Source organism: Capra hircus, chromosome 23 (genome assembly GCF_001704415.2).
Source record: "Capra hircus breed San Clemente chromosome 23, ASM170441v1, whole genome shotgun sequence".
In the NCBI taxonomy this organism is placed as follows: Eukaryota; Metazoa; Chordata; class Mammalia; order Artiodactyla; family Bovidae; genus Capra; species Capra hircus.
Window position 1 is genome coordinate 37,789,775 of NC_030830.1, and position 27,185 is coordinate 37,816,959.

Genomic DNA, 27,185 nt, shown 5'->3' on the forward strand with positions numbered 1-27,185 from the left:
AGAAGGTGGCAGAGCCCTGATTGTGGGCAGTGAGTAATGGTGACTCAGGAAAATTCAAAAGGACACAGGGAACACCCCCAAAGTCATCTGGGGACAGGCCCTGGTTCCCCCTCCCAGTCAGGGAGCCAGGAGTTCTGGTCTCCCATTGTAAAGGACGAATTTCTGAAGTTCTCTCTGGAACTTTGGCAGAATTCTGTGGGATCTTTCAGAGGAAACATTACGCTTTGGGTGTTTTTCTGGAGGGGAAATTACTAAGATTTCTTTCACCTTTGTAGCTATTTGTGAATTAGCTCCTTTTTTCTTTTAGCTCCAGATTATATTTGTCTCTTTATTCTGATGCAGCATCTGTTACCTTGTATGACGAACAGTACTCCCCAAAGCAAATAATGACAGTAATAATAGCTAACATTTAGTCAGCCCTTATGGCATGCCAGGTACTGGTCTCTCTGTGTAATTTTTGTGGTTCATCAAATCTGAGGCTCCATCAGTCTTCAGATATGCCATGTATGATGTACCACTGAAGAATACTGCCAATTAATCCATGGCATGCCATTGATTTTAAGGTTCACTTGGCGCTCAGAAATGTTAAAACGGGAATGTTAGAATCAATGAAATGCAGTAGCCGATTCTCGGTTGTCATCCTTGCCTTACAGCCTTACCGAGGAACAGAGAAGCTGGGTAAACCTGCCTGATGCCACAGAGCGACTATGCGGTGGAAATGGGATATGAACCCAGATTCAGGCTTCAAAACCTGGGCTCCTAACCACCACGCTGTATTGTGTCTGAGAAGTGGTTTCTGTCTATCCACCGGTGGGACAGAAGGAGGGACACCAAACACAAGAGGGAGAGTGGGACCCCACCCTCTGCTCCTTCTTCCTCATCACCCCCAGGGCCAGTGTTGATGCCCCTTCTAAAAGCTGCTCCCCCCCCCACCTCACTCCCAGCAGCTGGCACCCTGGTTCTGTCCTTCCTTGCCTCTCTCTTGCCCCTGCTTGGACTGCTGCAGTAGCCTCTTAGCTGTCACCGTCCCCCAATCTTCCCCCCACCCCTCCACACGCCCAGACACAGACACTGAGACAGTCATCTTCTTAAAATGTGAATCTGGTCTTGTCGCTGTTCCAAAACCTTGGAGAGATCCAAATCCTAGCAAGCGATTCCTCACTCATTTAGCTGTTTCAGCACCTACTCTGCACCCGGCTCAGAGGATGGAAAGGTGAGCAACCCCCAGTGTGTTCCGCAGCCACGGTCTCACAGAGAAGTGAGACTCCTCCGTGGGCAGGTATGACTCAGTGTGAAAATGCTTCTAGGGGTGGGAGTGAAGTGCTGGGCTGGTGGAAGGGGCACCTGCTCTGGGGACTCAGCGACCCCTTCGTGGAGGTTGAGTGGGAATTCACCAGGCAAAGAACAGTGAGGATTCCCAAGCAGAGGGAACAGCAGGTACAGTGGGCCAGAGCTGTCAGAGAGTTTGGAGCAGAGTATCAGTGGGGTGTGTCCCAGGTGCGTCTAGAGGGTTAGGCTTGGAGTGGCTGGGCAAGGCTGTCTCTAACTGCCAACGTCTTTCCTTTTCAGCCTCTGCTGCCTTCTCCTCCTCTCCCCACAGTATCTCTCCACAGTAGGTACTTGATTCTCAGACAGGCATCTTGCTCGTCCCCCATCCTCATCAGCAAACTCCTTCCAGACCCTCCCTGGTGAAAATAACTGTGACCCTTGCTCTCTGGCCTCTTGAGCCAGGCAAAAGCCTGGAAAACTTATGTTGGGCTCAAAGTAGTGGGGGGATGGGGGGATTTTGGAGAATTTTTAACAGAATTCAACTGAGTAAAAGCCAAAGTTCTTACAAAAGACCCTGCACAGACTGGGTGACCTGCCCCCCCAGCCGTGAACCCCGTCTTCCACTGTCTCCCCTTTGCCAGCTCTGTTTCGGCTACCCCCGTCTCCTTGCCGGTCCTCAAACATGGCCCCCACCCTGCATCCCTGCCCCACGGCCTTTGCACTTGCTGTTTCTAGTACACCTTTCTCCTTCCTTGTTTGTACATCTTCATCTATATCAGATTTTGTTCAGATACCACCTCTCAGAGCAGTGGTACATCCTGATACACTATTTAAAATTGCAACTCGTATCATGCCCTGCCCTCCTTTTTCTCCGCAGGACTCACCATCTTCAAGAGCTTGTATGATTCACTTATTTGTTTACTGTCTGTCTTTTCCCACGAGAAGTGAGCTCCAGGAGGGCAAGGATTTGGGTCTGCCTGGTTCACTCGGCGTCCCCAGCACTAGGAACAGTGCCTGGCACACAGTAGGTGTGCAAATAAGTAAATATTTGTTGGTTGAACCAATGAATTCTGAGTAGTGTCTGTGTGCCAGGTAGACTTGGCCCCGGCTGCCGTGGAGGCTGGACTGCTGCAGGAATGGGGTCTGGGCTTCTCCAAGGGTGCCGGCCAGGCTGGTTCTGGCGGGCAGTGGGACAGGTCCCTGACAGCAGGTGAGTCCTGGGTGAATCACGGCTAATGAGATGGTGAGGGCCACGCCAAGCTGCTTCCCACACGGCTGGCCGGCAGGTCACTACCTGTCGCCAGGAAGCTCCTCAATAAGGATTGAACAAGACTCTGGGCTGGGGCGGGAGGAAGTGCTCCCCCTCTCCCGACCTTGAGACCCCACCCATTCCTGAGGACTGAGTCGGCTCACCTGGGCTCCCCCCCTCAACCCCTCCAGGCCTTGGCGAGACACTGGTTTCTCAACTTTGGCTTTGAGATTTCCTTCCTAAAAGGAGTTTCGCTCGCTGCATCCCACGCCCCTCCCGGGTAGGGCCTATTTGTCAGCTAAGTCTGTCTGGGTCATCCAGTCTGAGAGGGAAGGCAGTAGGGCCTGGAAAACCCCAGGACCCCCCCCCCAGGCAGCCCTAGGGAGAGTCGGTTGACCAGAGTTTATTGAGTAGGGGCAGAGGATCAGTGGGGCTTTTAAAACCCAACTGAATAGTGTGGCATGGTCTCCCTGACCGAATTCCACCAGGGTGTCTGCCTGAACCCAGGTGAGATGACTCCCTGCCCCAGGTCGGGGCACTGAGTTCCGTGAGCCTTGGTTTCTTCATCTGCAGAGTGGGGCAAAGCCTTCTAGCCCATGGGTGGCCCACAAGGCCAGCATGAGATCCTGGGTACCCAGAGCAAGGAATGCAGGTGGGTAGCCAGGCCTCTGCCCTGAAGCCCAGAAGGTGCTCTCGACGTGGCGAATCTCTGGGGAGGATGCTGACCAGGCTGTCTCCCAGTGGCACCGAGTCTGGTTCCCTCCCACGTTTCCTCTTCAGTCGGGGCACTTGGTGTCCCTGCGGGCCCTCTGCCCAGAACCCAGAGAGCCCCTAGCTGGGTGGCCTCACCCCAGCCCTCTGTCTGGGTCTGAAATCCCCACCCTTATTTATTCATATCACAGTAACTTGTCTATTGCGTTCAATGAATATATTTGTTGGCCAGTCATCAGATGTCCAAGGGGCACTGCCCAGCTGCCAGGCACAGTGCCCTGCCGGTGGATGCAGAGACGGTGAGGCCTGGCCCTGTCTCAAGGGTGCACAGTCTTAGTAAATACACCAGCACAGCTCTCAGACACCCACATCCCTACGCAGGGCTCTGCAGGCACTCAGAGCAGGGAGTGGCTGGTGGGGTGAGGGGTGTTGGGCAGAGCCTCAGAGAGGAGCTGCAGCTTGAGCAGGGCTGTCCTTGGGCTTTGCTGACCTACATTTGTCATCTAATCCTTGCCACGGCCCTGTGATGCTGGCAGCACACGTATCATCATACCCATTTTATGGATGACAAAACCAAGGTTCAAAGAGGTGAGGGGACTTGCCCAAGGCCTGTGTGATTACGAGTGGCAGGGGCTCATCTCAAGTCCAAGTTTTCCAGTCTCGGGGCAGGGTCTCCTGTGCCCCACCTCAAGTTCTCCTCCCTTATGTTCATCTGTACATAAGCACTGTACGGGCGCTTGGTATGGACCAGGTGCTGTCCACAAGCTGGCGACTTAAAAGTGGCAAGGTACGATCAAGGGGAGAAACCACACGCGTACCCAGCTGCTGAAATCTTTCTGTCAGTTGTCCATTCAGGATTTCTCTGGTGGTCTAGGGGTTAAGATTCCATGCTTCCAGTGCTGAGAGCACGGGTTCAGTCCCTGGTTGGGGGAATTTCCCATGTCTTCCCACTTAAAAAAAAAAAAGTTGTCCATTCAACAGGTTCACAGAAAACCAGACAAAACAAAATGGGCAAAGAGGACCGTCCTCGTAGAGGCCTCACTTCGGCAGGAAGGCAGACGGTCAGGCAAGTGAGCAGTGCCCTGAGGAGCGCCACACAGCATGAGGGGACCGACACGGTGGCCGGGGAGGGGCTTTCCAGAATAGGGCGTATTTGCCTGTGGTTGTCTCTGAAATGACATTTGAGCAGAGGAGCCTGTGCATGGCTGAGGAAGCGTGGCTAGCTGAGGCAGAGGGAACGGCAGTGCAAAGGCCCTGCGGCAGGAGTATGATGGGTTGTTCTGAGGAGCATTGGGCAGCTGAGCAGGTAAGGGAGGGAGTGGTGGGAAGCGAGGTCAGAGAGCTAATGGGAGTAGGGGAGGGACAGATCCTAAAGGCCTTGGAGGTCACAGTGAGGTCTTTGCTTTTAACCCTGAGTGAGATGGGAGCCACTGGAAGGTTTTGAGCTAAAGAGTAACCCAACTTGACTTAGGTTTGAAAAGGATCTCTCTGGCTGCTATGGAGACAGACTAACGCGGCAGGGACGGATGGGGACAGGGAGACAATGGGGGGCTACCGAGACCATCCTGGCGGAGATGGGCCAGGTTGGTGGTGGTGAGGTGGGAAGAAGTGGTCATTTGTTTTTAGGTCAAGCTGTGCGGCATGTGGGATCTAGTTCCCTGACCAGTGACTGAACCCAGGCCCCACACCCTGGGAGCTGCTGCTGCTGCTGCTGCTGCTAAGCCGCTTCAGTCGTGTCCGACTCTGTGCGACCCCATAGACGGCAGCCCACCAGGCTCTCCGTCCCTGGGATTCTCCAGGCAAGAACAGTGGAGTGGGTTGCCATTTCCTTCTCCAATGCATGAAGGTGAAAAGAGAAAGTGAAGTCGCTCAGTCGTGTCTGACTCTTAGCGACCTCATGGACTGCAGCCCACCAGGCTCCTCCGTCCATGGGATTTTCCAGGCAAGAGCACTGGAGTGGGGTGCCATTGCCTTCTCCACACTGGGAGCACAGTCTTAACTACTGGACCAACAAGGAAGTCCCAGAAGTGGTCATTTCTGATGTTCTGAAACTAGTCCCACGCTGGCTCCAGGACAGGAGGGCATCTCTGCCCAGGCCAGGCCCCATCAGAGGTGCCACACCCTCCACCGGAAGCATGGCATGGGGCATGGCACTGCCCAGGCAGCTGTGGAGGCTGGACAGTGCCAGGCCCTTCTTCCAGCCCACCGTGTGGCCGCATGGGCCTCCTCATTTCATTTCAAACATTGTGAATTGGGCCCAGCAGCTATCATTCCCCTCCCACCCTGGGCCGGGCCACCAACCTGCACAATGTTTTTGGGGAGCACATGGTTCATATGTATCAAGAGTCTTAAAATTTTCATGCCCTTTGACCCAGCGAGTCCCTTTCTGGGAGGTTCCCCTGGAGAAGTCACCTGAAACGCTGGTCACGGTTACTGCATCAAGAGCTTCACCTGTGCACTTGCGCTGCCCTTAAGTTCATGTTTCCTAAGGACGTTCACGTCAAAGGACAACACTCATGCTGCAATATCAAGCGGATAGAATATTGTGCAGGAGACACCCGTACAAGGAAGGAAGTAGACGGCGACTACCTCTGAGTGACTGGAACTTCCATTGAAGAAGAAACTTCGCTTTCTTCTTTATACTTTTCTGCTTTGTATGGATGTTCGAAGATGGACATGCTTTGCCTTCATGATAATTGGATTTGAAAGCAGTATTAAAAAAAGAAACAGAAAGGAAATGCGAGTTCCCAGAAGCTGAGGAAGCACAGCAGAGGCCAGGCCTGGAGCAGAGAACCAACTGACCCATCCCTTTCGGGGAAAGGCAGCAGCCACGTGGAGTGGAGCAAGCCTGGTGCCCCGCCAACCGGACAGCCGGCCGCTGGGCTCACTTCCTCCAGCGCGACTGCCCAGGGGCAGAGCTGAGAACGGTGGTGGGAGTGAGCACAGCCGGGTCCACTCCCCTTCCTACTGCCCAGGCCACGGGGATCTGCCCCCTCTCCTTGGCCCTGTAGCGCCTGGAGTTTGCCCCTTCATCACCTCTGCCTCCATCACGTCTCACCAGAAGCCTGCTGCATTTATAACCTTGTGTCTCCCCTCAGTATGTACCCAGGGGTTCTCAAAATGTGGTCCCCATACCAGTGGCATCAGCACCCACCCAGGAACTTGTTAGAAATACAGATTCACAGGCCCCAACCCAGACCCTCTGAATCTGAGAATCTGGAAGGTGAAGCCCAGGAATCCATGTTTTAGCAAGCCCTCCAGGGCTACAGTTTGAGAGTATGATACAGCCCTGCCGTGGTCCTTGGTTTACCTCAATTATGTCATCTTATACATTGCCATGATTTCCACTTAAGAGCTGGGACTCTGAGACCATATTTTATTATTATTTTTTTTGAGCACATACTTTTATTTCAACCTTTGTGCTCCACAGCCGCCTGGACTTCAGGCTCTCCTGTGAGGGTCCAGGTTGGCGCTGGGCGTTCACCGTGCCACGGATATGGGTTGAACCGGAGTTCGCATACTGTGGCATCAGAGCCCTGGCTGCTCAATCGGAAGATCAAGACTGATTCCCCAGGAGACCCAGCGGGCCTGGCCCCTTGTAGGATAAGGGAGGCAGGCTCCCTCCGGTGATGACAGCCAGTGGCAGTCAGGATGGACACACGCTGCCGTGGAGGGCCGCAGCGCCACCTGCTGGCCAGAAGGACACCAGCCGCAATACTGGCTGATTAATGCAGGGACCCACACACACGCACGCACAGGGCTGATTAATGCAGGGACCCACACGCACGCACGCACAGGGCTGATTAATGCAGGGACCCACACGCACGCACGCACACACTCAACAGGGACACCATGACAAGCAAGCACGTGTCTCCTCCCACTGCATGGGGGCGGACACATCCACACGTGGATGTCTGGGCCTGTGGGCATGTGGGGCTCTCTGCCACACCGCCTGGCAGATAGCACTGAATTCACTCATGTGCTCATTTCTTCCTTTACCAAACGTTCTCTCAGATATGCCAAGCCCACAGTTTCTATCCCCGGCTGGGTGATGATCAAGAGACCAGGCAGCAACTAGGCGATGTAGGTAAGGGTCCCAGGAGAGATGCTCCCGGTGAGGTCGCAGAGGCAGCCCCTAACCCATCTAGACTGGAGTTGGGGGCAGGGACAACTTGCCCAAGAGATTCAGCCCCTGCTGGGTCAAAGCCTGTGAGCCGGAGATGGCTGGGTGAAGGAGGCAGAGGTCAAATAGAGCAAAGCACAGAGGAGGCGCTGGAGGGGAGAGTTGAGACCCTGGGCAGAGGGCCTTACACACGGGCCACAGGGTCTGGACTTCGTCCCTGCAGGCAGTGGGGAGCCATGGAAAGCTTCCAGCAGGGGAATGGCCCGGCCAGATTCCGGCGCCATAGCTATTGACACGTCTGTACCAAAGCATAGCCCCTGAGGGTCTCTCAGTCCCTCCTAGGGCTGGGCGCCTTGCATGCGGTTTGTCCCTGGGTACTGCCCCTTCTTTCTGCAGCAGCAGTCCTCGGATGTGTCTGCGAAGGAGAGAGGCGCACCCCCACCCCAGTCTCCAGAGAGAAGCTTGTGTCCACTCTAGAAATGAAGCAAACAGCAGCCACTGTTGAGGCAGGCAGTCCTATGTGCCCAGAAGATGCCCATTTTCCACTCACCAGGCCGCCTGAGACAGCTCAGAGGGTGAGAGCTCTTCTACAACATAGCTCCCTGTGCCCCCTCAGGCCCCCCCAGCTCCCCGTACTAGAGGGCCGGTGCCTCTCTGCACGGATGGTAACTGGCTGGCTGCATCGTGCCGTGCGGAGAGCGCATTTACAGTAGGGGACGCTGGCGCTCTGACACAAGCAGGGGTCTAGGGTAGAGGGCCGGAGGGCGGCCGGAAGGGGACCCCGGGGCGGCTGAGGGGAGCAGCGTGAGGAGTCCCCAGAGAGGAGGTGGCAGGTGGAGCTGAAGAGAAAACCTTGGCGGCTTCCCAGTTCAGCTGGGCCACGGCTTTGTCAATGGCCGGCTGTCCACCGGCCGGGCCCCTGGCCCCGGGCCTGCGGTTTTCCTCAGTAGAGCAGCGGCGGCAGCTTCCGAGAAACCCCACCAAGACTTTCCTGTTAGGGCAACTCCAAGTTCCTCTTCAGGAAGGGGAAGTGGGGGAGTTTCTCCTAAGGGCTTTCAGTTTCTTTCTAAGAAGCCGGAGTGTCCCAACCCCTCAGTGCAGAGCCAGGTGTTGAGGGAAGAGAGGTCCCACGTCAGGGGCTTTCCCATCTCGGGTCCACAGGTGGACATTCCAGAAGAGGAAAACCGGACCCGGGTTTTGCAGGCCCTTTCCCATACCCCTCTCCTTTCTTCCCCCTCAGGGCACATGCACCCTTTGCCCCTCCCTGCCTCCACCAACACGGGGAGTGCGTGCACAGAATGTGGCCTGCCCTCCCTCGGGGACCCGCCAGGTGGAAATTTATTTCCTCAGCCCTCCCAGCCGACATCCTCAGAGCCCTGCTTCCTAGGGGCTCTGCTGGGCGACCCAACATCTGACCCAGACGAAGACCCGACAGGTGACTCCAGCTTCTTGCTGATGCTGGGCCACGGAAGACCTCCAAACTTCTTTGAGGACACACTGTGGGAGCCCCAAGAACTGAGAGCCTGCCTTTTTTTAAGAAGGTTTGGCTTGTTGGCAAAGCAGAAGTCCTGATGTGATTATAAACAAGAGCCACCACTGAGGCTAAGCACTTAGCATATGCTAGCATTTTACATGAATATCCTCCTGTAACCCCCACCCCAGGGGGCAATCCCATTACGAAGACTCCTGAAGTCAAGCAACCTGCCCATTCACCCAGCACGCAAGCCCGTTCTTCCCAGTAGACTGCTTCTCAGAAAGGTGGGGAAGAAAGACTATCAGGCCCTCAAAGAAGCTGGCTGGGAAGGTGTGATCTCCAGTATCGCCGATCCTCAAAGCAAGCTCTGAGTGGTGACGAGCCAGCGATCTAGTTACTGCCGGCTTTGCAGCACAGCCACGGCTGGGGGGTCTCCCCAGGACATCACACACTCCTGTTGCCTCTTCTATTTTCCTCTTACAGGCATCGTGTTAGGGTTTCTGCTTTGCCAACACATGCGTTATGGGGACAGTGTGGGGATTCCCCCAAACCATGATGCTGCTCTGCTCAAAAACATTTGCCTAGAAGTCCACAACTGTGTGACTCACGCTGTTGAGGTGTCAAGAAAACTCACAGCTGCAGGGCGGAGGGGCCGGACCCAAACGGAAGGGGGCACTCAGAGGGTGAGCAGTTCGGCAAATAAAAATACAGGACACCCAGTTACATTTGAGTTTCAGATCAACTACAACATTTGGGATGCCCTGATACTAAAAAAAAAAAAAAAAAAGTTTTGTTTATCTGAAATGAAAGTGTGTGTTAGTTGCTCAGTCGAGTCTGGCTCTTTGCGACCCCATGGATTGTAACCCAAATCGGGGACTGAACCAGTGTCTCTTACATCTCCTGCGTTGGCACTCGAGGTTTTATTGTTTATTATTTTTTTAACACTGGCAGCACCTTGGAAACCCCAAGGACCTCCTAGCCCTTGGCTTCTGGCCTCGTTGAAAATCTGCTAGAAGCAAGAAGAGGTGGGAAGTAGCCAAAGAACAGGTTTAGAGACAAGGAAGAGACAGCTCTGCTGGGAAAAGTGCTGTCCCTCCTATGCTACAGCACCCAAGGAGACTGGGGCCTGGGTGGCTGGAGGGATCCTCTGGGGTCAGCCCACCCAGCTTTTCAAATGCTCATGGCAACACCTGGGCCACAGCTGGGATCATTGCTAGCTCCCAAATTAGAAAAGTATATTGTAAGGATGAAATGGCTAAGCCGTCTACAAAATATTAACTACGCAATTGTAACTCAGCTCCTGTACTTTATGTAAATTATATGCGCTGTGGCACGTGGGTCCATTTGAATACATTTAGGGATGCTGTTCTTTTTCAGTCGCTCAGTTGTGTCCGACTCCTTGTGACTCCTTGGACTGCAGCACTCCAGGCTTCCCTGCCCTTCACTATCTCCCAGAATTTGCTCAAATTCATATCCATTCAGCCAGTAGAGCTATCTAACCATCTCATCCTCTGTCGCCCCTTTCTTCTCCTGCCCTTAATCCTTCCCAGCATTGGGGTCTTTTCCAGTGAGTCAGTTCTTCTTATCAGGTGGCCAAATTATTGGAGTTTCAGCTTCAGCATCAGTCCTTCCAGTGAATATTCAGGGCTGATTTCCTTTAGGATGGAGTGGTTTGATCTCCCTGCTGTCCAAGGGACTCTCAAGAGTCTGCCAGTGATGTACCCTCCGAGAATAAGATGCCCAGGGCTTTGAAACCGAGGCCCAGCAGGGGCCTCGGGGCCAGGCGGCAGCTACCAGTAGGGCTACAGTCTTGGCAGGGAACTGGAGGTCACATCCTGGCGCAAGCCCTGGGTGCTTCTCAGGGGGAATGAGCACTGGGATTACTTCCTGACATTTGTGTGCCTGAAAGGCCAGGGATGCTCACATGTAGCCTGCAGTAGTGACAACTAAGGGCTGGGGTTACTCGAGGTCCCCTGGTCACCACCAGCTCCATCTCTCAAAGCCACCACCAGAAGGCAATAGTCTTCGCTGTGGACAATGCCCGTTTTCTCAGTCTCGTGCAAAACTATGTCTTTAGGAAAACTGATGAATTATAGTTTGTTCACGCTGCTGAAGCACAGGACTCCTGCTGCAGAGGTTTCAACAACAGAAATTAATTTTCTTACAATCCTGGAGGTCAGACATCTGAAATCAAAGTGTCAGCAGGGTTGATTTGTTTTAAGGTCCCTCTTTCCCTCTTTGTCTTTTGTGGCCTTCCCCCTGCCTAGGTCCTAATCTCCTTTCTTTCTTTTGGCTTTTTGTTTTTTTGACCGCTCCGCAGCTTTCAGGATCTCAGTTCCCCAACCAGGAATTGAACCGGCGCCCTCAGCAGTGAGAGCATGGAGTCTGAACCCCTGGACTGCCAGGGAATTCCCTAGACAAGGGGCTTTCTCTCTCTTTCTAATCTTTTCTTCTGATAAGGACACCAGTCAAATAAGAGTAGGGCTCACCTGCTGACTTCATTTTATCTGCTATTTTGCTCAGTTGCTCAGTCGTGTCCGATTCCTTGAGGCCCCCTGGACTGTAGCCCACCAGGTTCCTCTGCCTGTGGAATTTTCCAGGCAAGAATGCTGGAGTGGATTGCCATTTCCTCCTCCAGGGGATCTTCCCAAACCAGGAATCGAACTCCCGTCCGTCTCTTGTGTCTTCTGCATTGGCAGGTGTGTTCTTTACCACTAGCACCACCTGGGAAGTCCCCATTTTACACTAATTATCTCTTTACAGACCCAATATCCAAACACAGCCAATCTGAGGAACTGGGGATTGGAACTTCAACATACAAGTTTGGGGGAGGACACAATTCAGCCAACAACGCTCGCTGATTTTTAACTGAAATTGGAAGTGAAGACGGTGTGCTGGCTTTGGAAATGCAGGTTGGAGACTAGTCCCAAGACCACTCCTCAGAGATGACCACCTTTCCTTAGACATTCTGGGGCCTCCCCTGCCCACCCAGTTGCTTTGTTGCTGTTTTTTACAAGCCTACCCAGTTATGATCCTGGTAGTTTGGGGATGCAGCTTCTGGATGTGGCCCCCACTGGCCAGTGGACTGGGAGGGGTCAGTGCTGCAACCAAAATGCTGGACTTAGAATAGGGTGAGCCGCTCCCTGCTCTGTGATAAAGGTCTGGTAATCATTGTGCTTGAACAGATGTGGTCTTTAAAAACAAAGTTTCAAACTCTCTACCCTGAGCTGCTATTTATAGGATCATTCAAGAGTCTCTTTAAAAAAGAGATGAACTCAAAGTGCTTGTGTTTTCACAAAAGTTGTTTTTTAATTGCTAAGTCATATCTGAGCCTTTGTCACCCCCATGGACTGTAGCCGGCCAGGCTCCTCTGTCGGTGGGATTTCCCAGGCAAGAATACAGGAGTAGTTGCCATTTCTTTCTCCAGGGCATCTCCCCAACCCAGGGAAGGAATGAACCCAAGTCTCCTGCTTGGGAGGTGGATTCTTTACAGCCACCTGGGAAGCCCTTTTACGTAAGTAGTATGTGTTTATCATTAAAAACAGACAAAAAACAAGGAAAAATTAACGATAATCAGTAATTGGGCCTCCCAGAGATAATCACCGTTAACATTTGGGTTTCTGTATCTATCTGTATCTATTGATGTGTCTTATTAATCTCCATCTTCATCTACATTTATATAGCTGAATTTAAAGATAAGAGTAAGCTGTGCCATTTCATAACTTCTTATCCATTACTATATCACGATCACCTCACTAGGCACTGAATTGTTTCCTAAAATGCTATTTTCTATGGTGGCAGATACACACCATAAGCTACTGAACAAATTTCCTATTGTTGAATAATTGGGTTATTTGACCATTTTTATGATATTGAATGAAGCTGCAACAACATCTTCATAGTTAAATCTTTGCCATGATTATCTACTATGAATAAATTCCAAGAGGTGAAACTTCTGAGTCAAAGAGAGAGCACTGTTTAAAAATTTCAACTTTATTTTTAAATAGATAGTATACTCACAAGGATATAGTATTATATCCAGATATAAAAGGTATATCCTGTTCCGAGGTCAACCAGTTCCCCTACTCAGAGGCGATTGCTGTTACCAATGTCTTATGTTCTTTCCAGAGATATTTTACACACACACACATATATATATATATGCACACACACATACACATGTATGTAGTATGTGTTTATGTGTAGACACACATAAAATAATATGCGTATGTATCAAACCCAGGCTTCCTGCATTGCAGGCAGATTCTTTACCGTCTGAGCCACCAGGGAAGCCCTCTCTACATATACATATATGTATATGCATAATTTTTTTTCACAAATAGTAGTATCCTCTATATACTACTTTGCGCTTTGCATTTCTCACCTGAACCCTCTTGGAGGGCTGTCCCATATCAGAACATGAAGGACTTCCTCATTGTTTTGAGTGGCTGCGTGGCTGCCATTATATGTATGGACTGTAACATATTTAAATAATTCCCTATTGATGGACATATAGACTGTTTACTAATTATATATGACTATATAACAAATTACCCCCCAAATATACTGACATAAAACTACAACAAAAATTTATTTTCTCTTATGGTTTCTCTCAGTCAGAAATTTGTGAAGGACTCCGCTGGGCACCTCGCACTTGGGGTCTCCCACAAGGCTTTAGTCAGGTGTTGACTGAGGCCGAAGTCATCAGATGACTCAGCTGGGACTGGAGGATCATTTCTAAGGTTACTCACTTGTATAGCTGGCCAGTTAGTGCCACCTGTAGGCAGGGTGCCTCAGTGCCTGTCCACATGGACGTCTCCACAAAGATATCAGAACCTCACTGCTGCCCTGTCTTGCTGGCTGAAGCAAGTCACCAGGTCAACCTAGACTCAAGAGGAGGTGAAATTGGAAATTCCATCCAGTGATTAGGACTCTACACGTTCATCGTAAGGAGCCCAGTTTCAATCCCTGGTTGGGGAATTAAGATTCTGAAAGCCGAAAAAAAAAAGAGAGAAGAGGTGAAAGAGATTCCATCTTGTGGTAGCAGAAGCAGCAAAGTCCAGTTGCAAAGAGGCATGAACACAGAGGTGGGGGTAATTCTCTGGGGGGCCATTATTGTAACAACACTCCCTAGGGATGGTGCGCAAAGTTCACACACTGGGTCAGCACGCCCCACACATGTACCCAGAGATCTTCGAACTTTGGTCTCACTCTTGGCAACAGCCTGCTGCCTCCCAGCTTGCTCTTCACTCCCTTCTCAGCCAGTCCAGCTCCTAAGATCTGCCTGAACATACGCTGTGTCTCTGGTCTGGGGCCCTGTTTATGCCCTCTGGCCTTGCTGATGCATGTGTGGACTTTGATTCAGGTTACCTGCCAGCCTTCCCGCTCAGCCTGGCCTCCACTCTGCTTCCTGGAACTCACGGCCCCACCCCGTCAGCTGTCCTCTGGCAGGGTCTGGTCTGCCTCCCCGCTGGGAAAGTTCATACACCTCCAGTGGATTCTTCTTGACCAATTTCCCAAGAAAACTGCTTAATACATCTGAAAGTACAGTACGTGTCTTTCATTCACCCTTTCATTAGCCCCAGCCCAATAAACTCCAGTAATTCGGACCATTGAGAAATTCCAGGATTTATGCTCCAAATTTTAGTCTTTTTTTTTTTTTTCCCTGTCCTTTAGAACTCAGGAGTTACTGAGAATATAAACCCATAATGTTATTTAATAAGAGCTATAAAAGGAAAAGATAATACCAATAAGATAGAATCTCACAAAATGGTTTATTGGTTGGACCAGGAAGTTAACATGAATCACATTTTCCTAATTGAATCATACTTTTTGATGTAGTAGCTGGACTTGTTGCCTAAGGACCCTCAGAGGGCTGTAAGACTGAGAATAGAATTATTTAGTAATCATAGTTTAGATTTTTTGTAAGGGGAAGCCTTTTGGTAAAGATATTAATTTGCTGGTTGTTAAAATGATTTTAGTGTTTCAAAGAAACAAGGTGTACAACAATTGCAACTTTAGTGAAAAAAGATACGTTTATTGTAAAAAGGGGGAGAATCTATACAACAAAACATAAAACATAATATAATGTGTGTGTATCTCCTTTCTTTGGGAATATCTATAGTTTCTTATAGAAACTGATTTCTCAGTAATATTGACTCTTAGGAGAAAAAAAATGGGTGTGTGACAGCAGGGTGGGAGGAAGATTTTTAGATTTATCCTCGTTCCTTTTGAATTTTGTACAAAAATTAAACCAAAACTGTGGGAGCAGATATCACCTGGGAGGGGACACAAGGGAGTTCTCCAGGGTGCTGGAAATATTCTGGTTCTAGATGTGAGTGGTGGCTATGTGGATGAACACACACGAAAAGTTGTCAATCTGTACACTTAAAATCAAATGTACTTTATTATGCTATACTTTCACGAAAGCGATATCTATCAGTGAAAAAAAATATATATTACAAATAATTTTTTACTTTGTGTTTTTTTGGCAGGGCACATGACATGGCACGTGGGATCTTAGTTCTCCAACCAAAGGTCGAACCCACGCCCCCGGCGATGAAGGCACAGAGTCTTAACCACTGGACCACCAGGGAAGTCCCCAAAATAATTTTTTAAGAAGAAAAATAAAGCCAGACCAGGCAGGCTGCCAAAAGATAAAGTCAGACCTTGCCTTGCTTCACAAAAGTATGTTTCTGAAAATTTACTTCAGCCAGTTTCTATAAAGTGAAGCGTAAATTCCAATTGGCTTCCGTGATAATGTCTGAGATGTGTTTGTGGACTTACCCTGGTGGTGGTTGATCTGAGCATTGGAATCCTGCCGTGGTAAACTCCCTACCCTCTGAGTCTGGGCTTGATGATTGTGAGAGAGGGAAAGGTGATGAGTCTCCCCGAAAGGCCTGAGGAACAGGAGCCCAGCAGAGAACAGAGGAAAAGGCTATTAACCGAGCGCCTCTGTGTCTGGGCCCTATATGCACTGGCACAACCAAGGCAGACAAAAACCGCTTCTGAGAGGCGAGAGAGAAAATAAAAACTGGAAAACAAAACCACATATGAATAATCCACTCACACGCTCAGCACGCTGACATTTTCGAAGTCCTTTGACACCCATTATTTTGTTTGACCCCGAAACAGCTCTATGAATGGACAGGGCACATGTTGGTCACCCTGTTTTATGAAGGAGGAAGGAAGCCAAGGCCCAGAGAGCGAAGTCACATGGAGGCAACAGAGTCAGAACTCAAACCCGTGTTTTACAATTGTAAGTCCAATGTGATCACTGCCGCTTCCCAGAAAGGTCACAGAGCGTCCGGAGTCAGTTCCGGCTTCCCCCACTTACGGGCAGTGTGATTTGGGGTGAACTGCTGAATCTGCACCTCCCTATTCCCGTCTGTACAATGGGGCAGGTTTGCAGATTAAATGCACTGGCACCCTGAAAGCGTATAATAAGTGTTCATTAAAATTGATCCCTTGTTTTTGTTCCCAGAGATAAAGAGAGACACAATTAAAGTGCCAACAATGAGAAATAAGAGAATCACGGAGAGAAGAGGGTGAGGAGAAAAAAATCAGAGGCAGAACTGGCTCCAGAATGACAGTGACAAATGGCTCCAGCGTGTCAGTGACTCAGGCAGTAAGAACAGGAAGGGCGAGACCAGGTGGAGGCCGGGGTCAGGCCAGGAGCACCAGCAGCTGGGTGCCCTCACCTCTACCTTGGCCTTCGACTTGCAGAAGCTCATTGTTTGCACAGGCTAAGGTCAGCTAGCAACTGGCCCAGGACAGAGCGTGAGGCCAGAGGAGAGAAGAGATGGCATCTGGGCCACCTTGAGGCTTGGGCAGGTGAGCAAGGTGGCTTCGTTCAGCTACTTCAGGATGCCAGACCCTGTGGACAGCGGTGTGCTGGCAAAGAGTAGCAACCAGATCTTTGCTGAGAGGTGAGGAGTAAGAGAGAGACTGATTTGCCAGTTTCCATGGTGGGAACACTCCCACCCTGGCCGATTGCATGAAGAAGTGGGGCCTTGGGGTCCAGTCATGGGGGAGGGACAGGCAGCCAGGAAGAAAAGGCAAAGGTGGGAGGCCACGGTCAGGGTTAGGAGACCTTGTCCTGGGCCCTAGGAGAGTCGGTGGACGTGCCACACGACCTCGCACCCACCCATGGCACCTCTCCGACCTCCACTCACCTCGGTGGAAGAGGAATCTCACCTCTAAATGGCTAAATAAACCATGCTGGTGACCTGAGAGCGCTAGTGAATCCAGGCCAGAAGGTATTTCTTGGGCACTTACTAGGTGCTAAGTTCTGGGATACAGAGATGCATAAATGAGCTCTGAGAGGTGGCCAGGACCCAGATCACAAAGGGCCTGGTGGACTGTAGGAGGGAGGCAGCACAGGGATTCTAACCATGACGCCACCTCTGGAGGGTTGGGACCAGGCCCCTGGATTGGAGTTTCAGGTGGGAGAGAATTCCTATGTCTGATGTTCGGAGCATGACCACCAAGGCGCTTCCCAGGTGGCGCTAGTGGTGAAGAGCCCTCCTGCCAATGCTGGAGACGCAACAGACGCAGGTTCGATCCCTGGGTCGGGAAGAACCCCTAGGGGAGGAAACAGCAACGCATTCCAGTATTCTTGCTGGGAAAATCCCATGGACAGAGGAGCCTGGTGGGCTACAGTCCACGGGGTCAAAAAGAGCTGGACACGACTGAGCGACTAACACTAACGCTGAAGGCAGAAGTAACTAGACTCGCTAATGGAACACGTTCCCCCAGGAATGTGGCTACTGAGCGGGCATGTTTACTCAGCTGTGTCTGACTCTTTTCCACCCCATGAACTGTAGCCCGCTAGGCTCCTCTGTCCATGGGATTTTCCCAGCAAGAATACTGGAGTGGGTTGCCATTTCTTCCTCTAGGGGATCTTCCCGGCCCAGGGATCAAACATGGACAGGTGGATTCTTTGCCGCTCTGCCACCTGGGGCGCCTACACAAAGAGCATAGTTAATCACAACTCCCAGCTATTGAACTCCTTCTGTGGACCAGGAGTTTTCCCTGCATCATCTTTGGTTTTCACACCAAACCTGCAAGGAAGGGGGCATTGCTCAACCTATTTACATAAATAATTTGGAAGCTCAGAGAGTGATGTGCCCAAAGTCCCACAGCAAACCCACCACAGAGCTGGGATCTGAGCCTTTTAGACTGTCATGGTGCCCTTCCCAACATACCAGCTGCCCCTAGGACTTTGGAAGAATCTGGCACATAATAGACACTTAAAATTATTATGTTTAAAAAATATTAATTATTACAGGCCCTTATTTCATTACATTTATAAACTTCCGCCAGCTTTATTGAGGTATAATTGACAACAAATTGCATAGATTAAGGATGTACAACATGATGTTTTCGATACATTCGTAAACTTAAAAAAAAAAAAGAGTTGTAGATACTACACCCTCACCAGAATGATTAAAATTATAAACAAGCAAAAACGAAAACCCTGACTATGCCAAGAACCGGTGAAGATGTGAGCAATGGAGGTCTTGCTGTTGATGATGGGAGTGCGAAAGCATACAGGAAGGCAGCTTGGCAGCTTCTTTTTTCTTCTTTTCTATACTCCTTTTTAAAACTATATTTTTAAAATTGATTAGTTTTTTGGCCGCGCTGGGTCTTTGCTGCTGTGTGTGGGCTTTCTCTCGCTGCGGCGTTCGGAGGCTCTTCTTCATTGCAGTGCAGGGCTCCTCATTGCCGTGGCATCCCCTGTTGCAGTGCACAGGCCCCAGGCACCCAGGCTTCAGTAGTTGCTGCTCAGCGGCTCTGCAGCGTGTGGAGTCTTCCCAGAGCAGGGCTCGAACCTGGGTCCCCTGCATTGGCAGGTGGAGTCTTAATTGCTGGACCACAAGGGGAGTACCAGCTTGGCAGTTTCTGAGAGTTAATCATACACTTACCATATGACCCCGTGATCCAATTCTAGGTATTTACCCTACAGAAATGAAAATGTATGGTCACAAAAAAAGAACACGAATGTTTATAGTTCATAGCAACACTATTCATAATTGCCCCAAACTGAAAATAACCCAACTTCCTTCAGCTGGTAAAGGTAAACAAACCCGTATATATCCACACGGGGGATTCTACTCAGCAGTGGAAGGGAACAAAGTCCTGGTCCATGAACAATGTGGGTGAGTCTCAGATGCATGAGGCCGAGTAAAAGAAGCCAGACTCAAAAGTCTCCATACTGTGTGACTCCATCTAGATGACTTTCTGGAAAAGACAAAGCCATAGGTCAGGGGACGGAGCAGTGGTTGCCAGGGGCCAGGGGGTGAGGGCAGGGAGTGGCTACAAAGGCGCAGCGCAGGGAGCCTTCTCAGGGAGACAGAGTTGTTCTATGTCATTGTTTTAAAGGCCATGTCGTGTGGCAAGAGTGATCTTAGTTCCCCCACCAGGGATTGAACCCACACTCCCTGCGTTGGAATTGTGGCATCTTAACCACTGAACTGTCAGGAAAGACCCTGTCCTATTAATAAGTCTTGATTGTGATAATGGTTTCATGACTGTACCTTTTGCCAAAACTCTTGGAACTATTTTATACAGGGTGGGTTTTACTGTATGTAAATTCCAGCTCAATATATCCTAACTCACATAGTGTCATAGTAAGGCCACTTCCCACACACCCCACTCAGATTCACCACTGCTGGGAACCCTTGGGGACCAGAGTCAGGGCTCCCGAGCTCAAGAACTGGTCCTGCCCTTTCTGAAGGGACTCTTCTTCAGAACCACTGATGAACTTTAAAAGGCTGATGTCACAGCCCAGCCTGAATCAGGGGATTCTCATTTAACAGCCTCGGGGTGCAGGCTGGGCACTGGGAGTTTTTCAAAAGCTTCCCAGGTGATTTAAATGACCTGGACACTGAGCTCCCTAAGAGTAGGGATTACAAATTATTCAACTTTGTATTCCCAGATTCTCCATAAATATGTGCATTGCAGCACGTAGAAGCTGACAGCGCAGTGTGACACGGTGAAAGTCTGTGATAAGCACGTGTGGCCACCACTGCTCTGAGTGTTGGACACATAGTCATTCAGCTGACTCCCCTGAGCTCCCCAGGGAGGTAGGATTATGGTCACCCCCGCTTTACCCAGCCCAGAGTAATGAAGTCTCACCCAAGACAACACAGCCAGTAAGTGGCAGAGCTGTGTGGAGGCCTGGGCCCACTAACCACGGGGCATACTGCCCCCCAGTGTTGGCTAGGAGGAGACTTTGAGTCTGAGTTCATTACTTACAGGCTGGGTGACCGTGGACAAGTTATTGAGCCTTGACTGGTTTCACCGTCCTCATCTGTAAAATGCGGACAGCGGAACTGCTGCCAAAAGGCTGTTCCTGAATGAATGAAATGACGTAGTGTAAATACTCAGTAAGCTGAGCAATAATGGATGTGAGAAGCAATGAGTGAATGAATGAGAGGACGCCGTTCCCAGAGCCCTGGAGGCAGCCCCGGGTGCCGGAGGAAGGAGGATTCCCCAGGAGGGAAGGCAGGGAGAGACAACGTCTTCCATTGACCTGGGGCCCCCGAGGCCCACCAGAGATGCCCCTGTCCTGGCCTCTGCCAGCCTTCCCTCCCCTTCCACCCTAGATCATCTTCCACGATCAGGGCACATGGGTACTTTGAGCCACCAGGCTGCTAGGCAAGCCTCCAGCCTTTTAGAAGCAGGGAGCTTCAAGGTGAAAATCCGAATCCCTTAGAGTCACCCCTACCTGACGCAGCCCGTGAGCCTGGGACAAACAGGGTCAACGGGTGAGGGAAGCCAGAGTGAGGTCAGCCCGGGAAGGTCAGGGGCTCCCCCTGCGTCATAAGGGCCTCTCTGAGCTCTCAGAAGATGAGCTGTGGTGTCCCTGGTGGTATTTCTGGTGGGACTCTGAGTTCTGCCAGTCCCAGCTCTCTTCTATTGCCTGGTCACTGTACATTTTCACAACTTCACACTCATTCATGGAATCATAAGTGACTCCATTCCTGCCGGGTACTTCCAGCTTGCACTTCCTAGTGGCTGCGGGGGCCCAGCATACAGTGGGGCACACAGCCTCTGGGTTCTGGCATTTCTGCCAAGTAACCCCAAGTGGTGGCAGATCAGGTACCCTTCCAGCAAGGAGGGCAGGGTGGGTGAGTCTTCTTTGGGGCCTCCCTTTATTTTCCCCTTAACACAGGAAAGTCACTTTTGTTCTTGTGATTATGGAATAATATCTCATGTTGAAAAAAAAGATTCAAACACCACAGACGCAGCTAAAGAAGACAGCAGAACAATCACTTGTAAAGTGCATTGTGTACCCTTCAGTCGGGCAGATGTAAAATATCTTCACCCAAGCAGGACCGGAACATTCCACCGCCAGTGATTTGGAAAGTTGCCGCTTCCACCCACTGTTATGTGACCACAAGCAAGTTCTACTCAACCACTGACGCTTCAGTTTCCTCATCTGTAAAATGAGGATTTGGATATAGTATCTACTTCTAATGTTACTAAGAATTAAGTGGGACTTCCGTAGTGGTACACTGGATAAGAATCTGCCTGCCGTTGCATGGACATTGGTTTGATCCCTGATCCAGGAAGATCCCACATCTGAGGAACAACTAAAGCCACGCACCTCAACTATTGAGCCTTGCCTCAGCTGATGAGCCCATGTGTCCTAGAGCCGGTGGTTGGCAACAAGAGAAGCCACCTCGTGCAATGAGAATCCCGAGCACCGTGATGAAGAATAGTCCTCACTCGCCAAAACTGGAGAGACGACGCACACAGCAAGGAAGACCCAGCCGAGCCAAGAAGTAATAATAATAACTTTTTAATTGGAGAAGGAAATGGCAACCCACTCCAGTATCCTTGCCTGGGAAATCCCATGGATAGAGGAACCTAGTGGGCTACAATCCATGCGGTCACAAAGAGTCAGACACGACTGAGGGATTGACACCTTAACTTTCCTTCCACTTAATGAACTACTATTACCTTTGAAATTTTTACAGCAAATATGTTCAAAGGCCTTTTATATACTCATAAAACTACCTTCACAATAGAAGCTGCAGGACTTCCCTGGTGGCACAATGGACAGGAATCCGCCTGACAATGCAGGAGACACGGGTTTGATCCCTGGTCCGGGAAGATCCCACATGCCACGTGGCAACAAAGCCTGCGCACTACAACTACTGAGTCCACACCTAGAGCCTGTGCTCTGAGCCCACACCTAGAGGAGCCACCGCGGTGAGAAGCGTGCACATCACAACCCAAGAGCAGAGCCCACCCTCTGCAACTAGAGAAAGTGCGTGCAGTGAAGACCCAGGGAAAGCTAGAAATAAATTTATTTTACAAATCCAGATTAAAAATAAATAAATAATTTTTATAAAAAAGAATTAAGCGCAATAATCTCCACCAAGACCTTAACTCAGTGCCTGACATACAGTGAGTGTTTTAAAATGTTAGATCCTTCTGTAGCTATTGTCCATTTATACCTCGCGGGCATCTTCCCAGGTGACCTTCTTAAGACGGAAGCTTCACTGAAGAGCCGCACGGTTCTCCACTGCGTGGACACAGCACTTTGCTAGTTCCCTCTCCACGGGCATAAGTTTTTTTGCTGAGTCTCCTCTGGATGGATATTTACATAGTTTCCAGTTTGGGGGACCACCATACATGACTTGCATGAGTGTTTTCTCACTGATCTGCCTCCTTGGGGTAAATCCTCAGAATTGTCACTGCAGGTGAAGGTTAGAATGTGTGTGCAGTCAGGACGTCAGGGTGCTAACACCCCTTCCTTCTGTTTCACACACTCTTTAAATCCCATCTGTGGATGACCGCTCTCAGACCCAGTGCCTGGGCTCAGATACCTGACTGCTGGCCGAGGCTGTGAGCGGTCACCTCAGCTCTAACTCGTGCACGTCCCAACCTACCCCTCCCGAGGCCTCCTCATCTCAGTTAGTGGCCAGGTCAGAGGCCGTAGAGTCACCTCTGGTTCCCTCTCTCTCCCGCCGTAGTCACTGTGGAGGGGGGGTCTCCACTCTACCTTCAAAATAAACCCAGAATTCGATCCCTTCTCACCACTTTTACTGCTCCAGCCCTAATATAAGCCACCTCCCCTCTCACTGATACAGCTGTGACTGCCTCTCACCTGCTTCTGCCTTCATCCCTTTCAGTCTATTTCAGCAAGCAGCAGGACAGAGTCCGTTCAAACCAATCAAATTCCCCTCAAGACTCCTCATCTCATTCAGCCCTGACCCCACGCTCAGTTTAGTGATGGCCTGACGTCTTCTGCCCTGCTCTCCTTCCTGCCCACTCTGCTCCGGCCACACTGACCTCCTCAGTGTTCTTTGCACGCGCCAGGCAGGCTCCCACCGCAGGACCTTTGCACTTGCTGTTCCCTCTGCCTGGAATGCTCTCCCCCAACACCCGCTACCTGAGTGCTGCTCTCCCTTTCTTCTCCCCTTGAGCTTGTTCTTCAGACACTGACTGCTCAGTGAAGCCTTCCTTGATTTTCCTTTAAAAACGGACACACACCCCCCCCCAAGACCCCTGCTCATTTTCCTACTCCTTTTGTTGTCCTACCAGAATGACCAACCTTCCTGGTTTGCTTGGAACTGAGGGGTTTCCTGAGACTTAAGGTTTTCAGTTTCAAAACTAGGCAAGCTTGGATGGTTTGTCACTCGTTAATCTAATATGTTCTACATTTTATTAATATGGACTTACTTTGTTGAATAAGAACATAAACTCCATGAAGGCAGAAATTTTGTCTCCTTCATCGCTGTACCCTGGTATAGGAACTGCATTTGGCCCAAAAAGATGCTCAACAAATACTTGTTAAATGAAGGAATAAACTTACAGCCAGGCCAGGCTGGTCCCCAGAGAGATGGTGCCAAGTAGGTTTTCTTGGGCTTTAAAAAATACCCTAAAGGGATTTCCCTGGTAGTCCAGGAGTTAAGATTCCATGCTTCCACAACAGGGGCCGTGAGTTTGAGTCCTGATTGGGGAACTAAGATCCCACGTGCTGTGTGACTCAACCAAGAAAATTAAAAAATACCCTACAGAAGGGAGGGGACCTCAGATTGCAGAGGGAGGCAGGAGCAGACTGCTGGGCAAAGATGTGTGACTTGTCTGCTACTCGTGTCAGGGACCGGGAAGGGGGGGGGGCGGCCTGGATGTGGGCTGCTGGTCACTGCCACCCCTCGGTGGTCTCTTATGAAAAAGCAGCCTACCCCACCCTCTGGAGGGTGGGAGATGCTCCCCTGACTTCCCCTCCAGCTCCTATTGCTGTCTCCCCCTATTTTCTTCACTCTTGCCCCCCCTTCTCTGCTCAGCCAACTGCTCTGCTACCTGATGGATGGAGCTTCCACCTTAGTGCACTGTGTTAAAACCTGGTTCCTACATCCAGCAGCTGGGGGGACCTTGAGCAATGACTAACCCTCTCTAAGAGTCAGTGTCCTCATCTGGAAAATGGGGATTATAAATCCTGAGAGTAAAGTGAGATAATCCACATAAAACGAGAACGGTACCTGCCTCAGTAGATGTTTGACATTCATTAGTATTATTACTCTCATGATGGGCACTTGGTAGTCCGCTTGCTTTCTCCTTTATCCAGGTAACCCAGGCTGCACATCGGACTCTTGGGGGAACTCCTAAAACATTCATGTGCCTCCCCATCCCAGACCAGTCAAATCGGAAATCTTTCGTGAAGGATACCAGCACTGGTATTTTTTTAATTTTTAACTTATTTTTATCTTTATTTTTCTGTCAGTTCATGCACAGCCCGGACTGAGAATCACCTTGGTGACCAACAGTCGTGGGTTACCTGGGACTTTCCTAGCTTTAGAGCTGAAAGTCCCCCATCCCAGGAACCCCCTCGGCCCTGGGTAAGCCGAGATATACTTCTTCACCCCCTCCCCAGAGGAACGGACCCATGTTTTCTGAATCTCAAATCCAGAGACACGGGCTGAACGCAGAACACTGAAGATGATTCTTTGAAAGCTCAGCTGGGGGTAGCGGGTCAGCCGCAGCCTCAGCCCGCAGGCAGGCATCGGGCTCCGCGGGTGAGAGGGGCTGGCACGTGGCTCAGTCAGACAGGTCCTTGTCAGCGGGCCCCCCAGGGCTCCAGCCGCTGGCCGCCCGCTCCATGGCCTTCACCCAGCGGCCCTTCAGCTCCTCGCTTTCGGCTTTGAAGGTGTAGAGCTGGCCTGACTGCTGCAGCTGGAAGACCCGGGGGTCCGCCTGGGGCCCAGCGGTCACCTGGTAGCCCAGCAGGGGGATGGAGGTGTGGGCCCGCATGTCCTGGGGTGGAAGGGAGGGAGGGGGAGCTGTGGTTGCTGCCTCTGGGTTCCAGCCACACGCCCACCTCTTGCCCCCCCAAACACCCACGCAGTGGGGTGGGCTGGCAGGAGGGGCCTCAAAGAAGAAGACTGGTCATCCCCCTGAGGCAAAACTGTCATGGCTTGGAGTCTGGGCCCAGCTCTGAAAGCTGCTAACCCTGTGACTCGAGGGAACCAGGGCCTCACCAAGCCTCGGTTTCCCCATCTGATTTATGGGACCAGCGGGACTCACCCTCACCCCCCTGCTGACAGACACACATACTGCGAGGAGGGGCAGGGAGTGGCGTTACCTGAGGGGCAGCATAAACGTAGAGCACGAGGGGGTCGTCCCGGGGGATGACACACCAGCCCCGGGACCCACTCTTGCCCCATTTGTCCCCCAGAAGCTGCAGAAAGCTGCATATCAGGCTCTGCTCGGACCCCGCCACGGCTCCTTTCTGAAACCAGAGAGAGGGACCGTCAGGGAGCATAGCTCCCACTACCCGATGCTGGCCATCAGAAAGCCCTCTTTCTAAACCTTACTGGCAACCCCGCAAAAGGAGAGGCTATTTGTCCCCGAGGCTCTGAGAGGTCCCATCAGGGACTTGTAGTCACACGGCTGGCCAGCCTGAGCTTGGGGTAGGGGCTGGGAGGGCGTATCCCTTGCAAGTAGCCCCCAGGGAGCAGAAAGGGAGCCTGAAAAGGGGCAGAGACCATTCCCTCTTCCAGGAGCAGGTTGTGCGGACCAGCAGTCAGAGAAGGTGTGGGCAGGGTCTGGGCCTAAAAGAATGGGGGAGGGTCAGAAAGTGGGCAGATGTGGCGGAAAGGATCAACTTGAACTTGGGAGCTGAATTCAGGTGGAATAGGCTGGGGTCTTCTCCCACCTCTCAAGGACAGTGGGATGTCAGCCTGGCTTTAATGAGCGGGGGCCGTGCAGACAGCGGTGGTGGTAACCAGTGGCTGGGCTAGATACCACTGTATGTGGAGCACGAAGCTGAATACAGCTAGTGCCCCAGAGGAGGGAGCAGCCTGGGCAGCCCCAAAGGCAGCAGCGACTACCCGTAGCACAGATCAGAGAGCTGGCTCCTAAGTCGCCGTGTGACCTTGGGTGAGTCACTTCTCTGGGTCTGGGCCTCCCTGGGATAGAACCAGCCGGACCCTGAGGTCCCTTCCAACTAGAATGGAGTCTCAGTCTGCCTCTTCCCTGCAGTGGGACCCTGAGCCTCAATCTCCCCATCTGCAAAATGGAATCAGCGGCACCAGCTCTCTTCACCTCCTGGGACGGCTGGGGCATGGGGACGTGAACAGGAGTGCTCCGGGGGGTTGTGGGAACCACTGGATGGGGAGGCAGGGGAGGGGCAGGAGACCAGGTGGCAGCCTGGAGCCAGAAGTTGCTTCCACTGGGTGACAGGCCCAGCTCTGTTTTATTCGGCAGGGGTAGGGGATGTTAGCGGGGGTGTCCATGGGCAGAGAGAAGGTGGGGGTGTGTGACCACAGCGGGCTAGTTCTTCAGTGCCAAGGACAGCGCCCGCACTTGGGAGGCCCTGCAGACGTCTGCCGAGCAGAGGCAGCGACCCTCACCTCCAGGATGCCCCGTCTCTTGTCCTCCTTTTCCTCAGGGAGCACGTTTCCGGTGAGGAAGGTGTAGCAGTCCAGGCAGACTCGGTTGGGCCTGTTGGCATCGTACTTAAGCTCCGCCCGGTAGTCCGAGCACCTGGCACACACCACCTGGGAGGACGGGCAGGGAGGGGCTTGGACGCGGTTCCTGCCTTGACCCGGGAGCTAGGGACGTGAGAATCACCAGGGACCAAAGAAAGAACAGGCTTCAGGAGAGAGATGGAGATAGAGTGGGGCCTCCCTGTCCTGTCTGCTGCCTGGGAGGGTTGGTGTCAGGCTCCAGGGCCCCCAGCTGGGGGGCTTGAGATGTGGGCCCCTCTGAAGGAGCTCAGCCTCTCTCCTTGCATGGTCCCCTTTGCGGGGGCAGCTCCTGATCCCGGGGGCTTGACCGGCACTCACCCCTTGCATCTCATCACTTCTCTGAATACTCTCTCTCTTTCCCTTCCGCCATCT

General features: G+C 51.4%; 1 protein-coding gene and 1 long non-coding RNA gene across 6 annotated transcripts in view; both read right to left on the reverse strand.

The window, feature by feature from the left end:
• On the reverse strand, positions 18,150–21,627 carry LOC108633517. Its single transcript, XR_001917129.1, has 3 exons — positions 20,086–21,627; positions 18,915–19,068; positions 18,150–18,787 (listed from the first exon to the last, which is right to left on the reverse strand). It is a non-coding gene; the product is annotated as an uncharacterized LOC108633517 (long non-coding RNA).
• Positions 24,532–27,185, reverse strand: part of FGD2 (FYVE, RhoGEF and PH domain containing 2) — a 29,808-nt gene continuing 27,154 nt past the window's right edge. For 4 of the 5 annotated variants that reach the window (XM_018039186.1, XM_018039185.1, XM_018039188.1 and 1 more), the window contains exons 14-16: positions 26,697–26,843; positions 25,427–25,573; positions 24,532–25,098 (exon numbers count right to left, since the gene is read on the reverse strand). In XM_018039186.1, coding sequence (XP_017894675.1) covers positions 24,883–25,098; positions 25,427–25,573; positions 26,697–26,843 — 510 coding nt within the window. In that variant the 3' untranslated portion in view covers positions 24,532–24,882. The remainder of the gene's footprint in view (positions 25,099–25,426; positions 25,574–26,696; positions 26,844–27,185) is intronic. The other variant, XM_018039187.1, reaches the window with a different exon arrangement.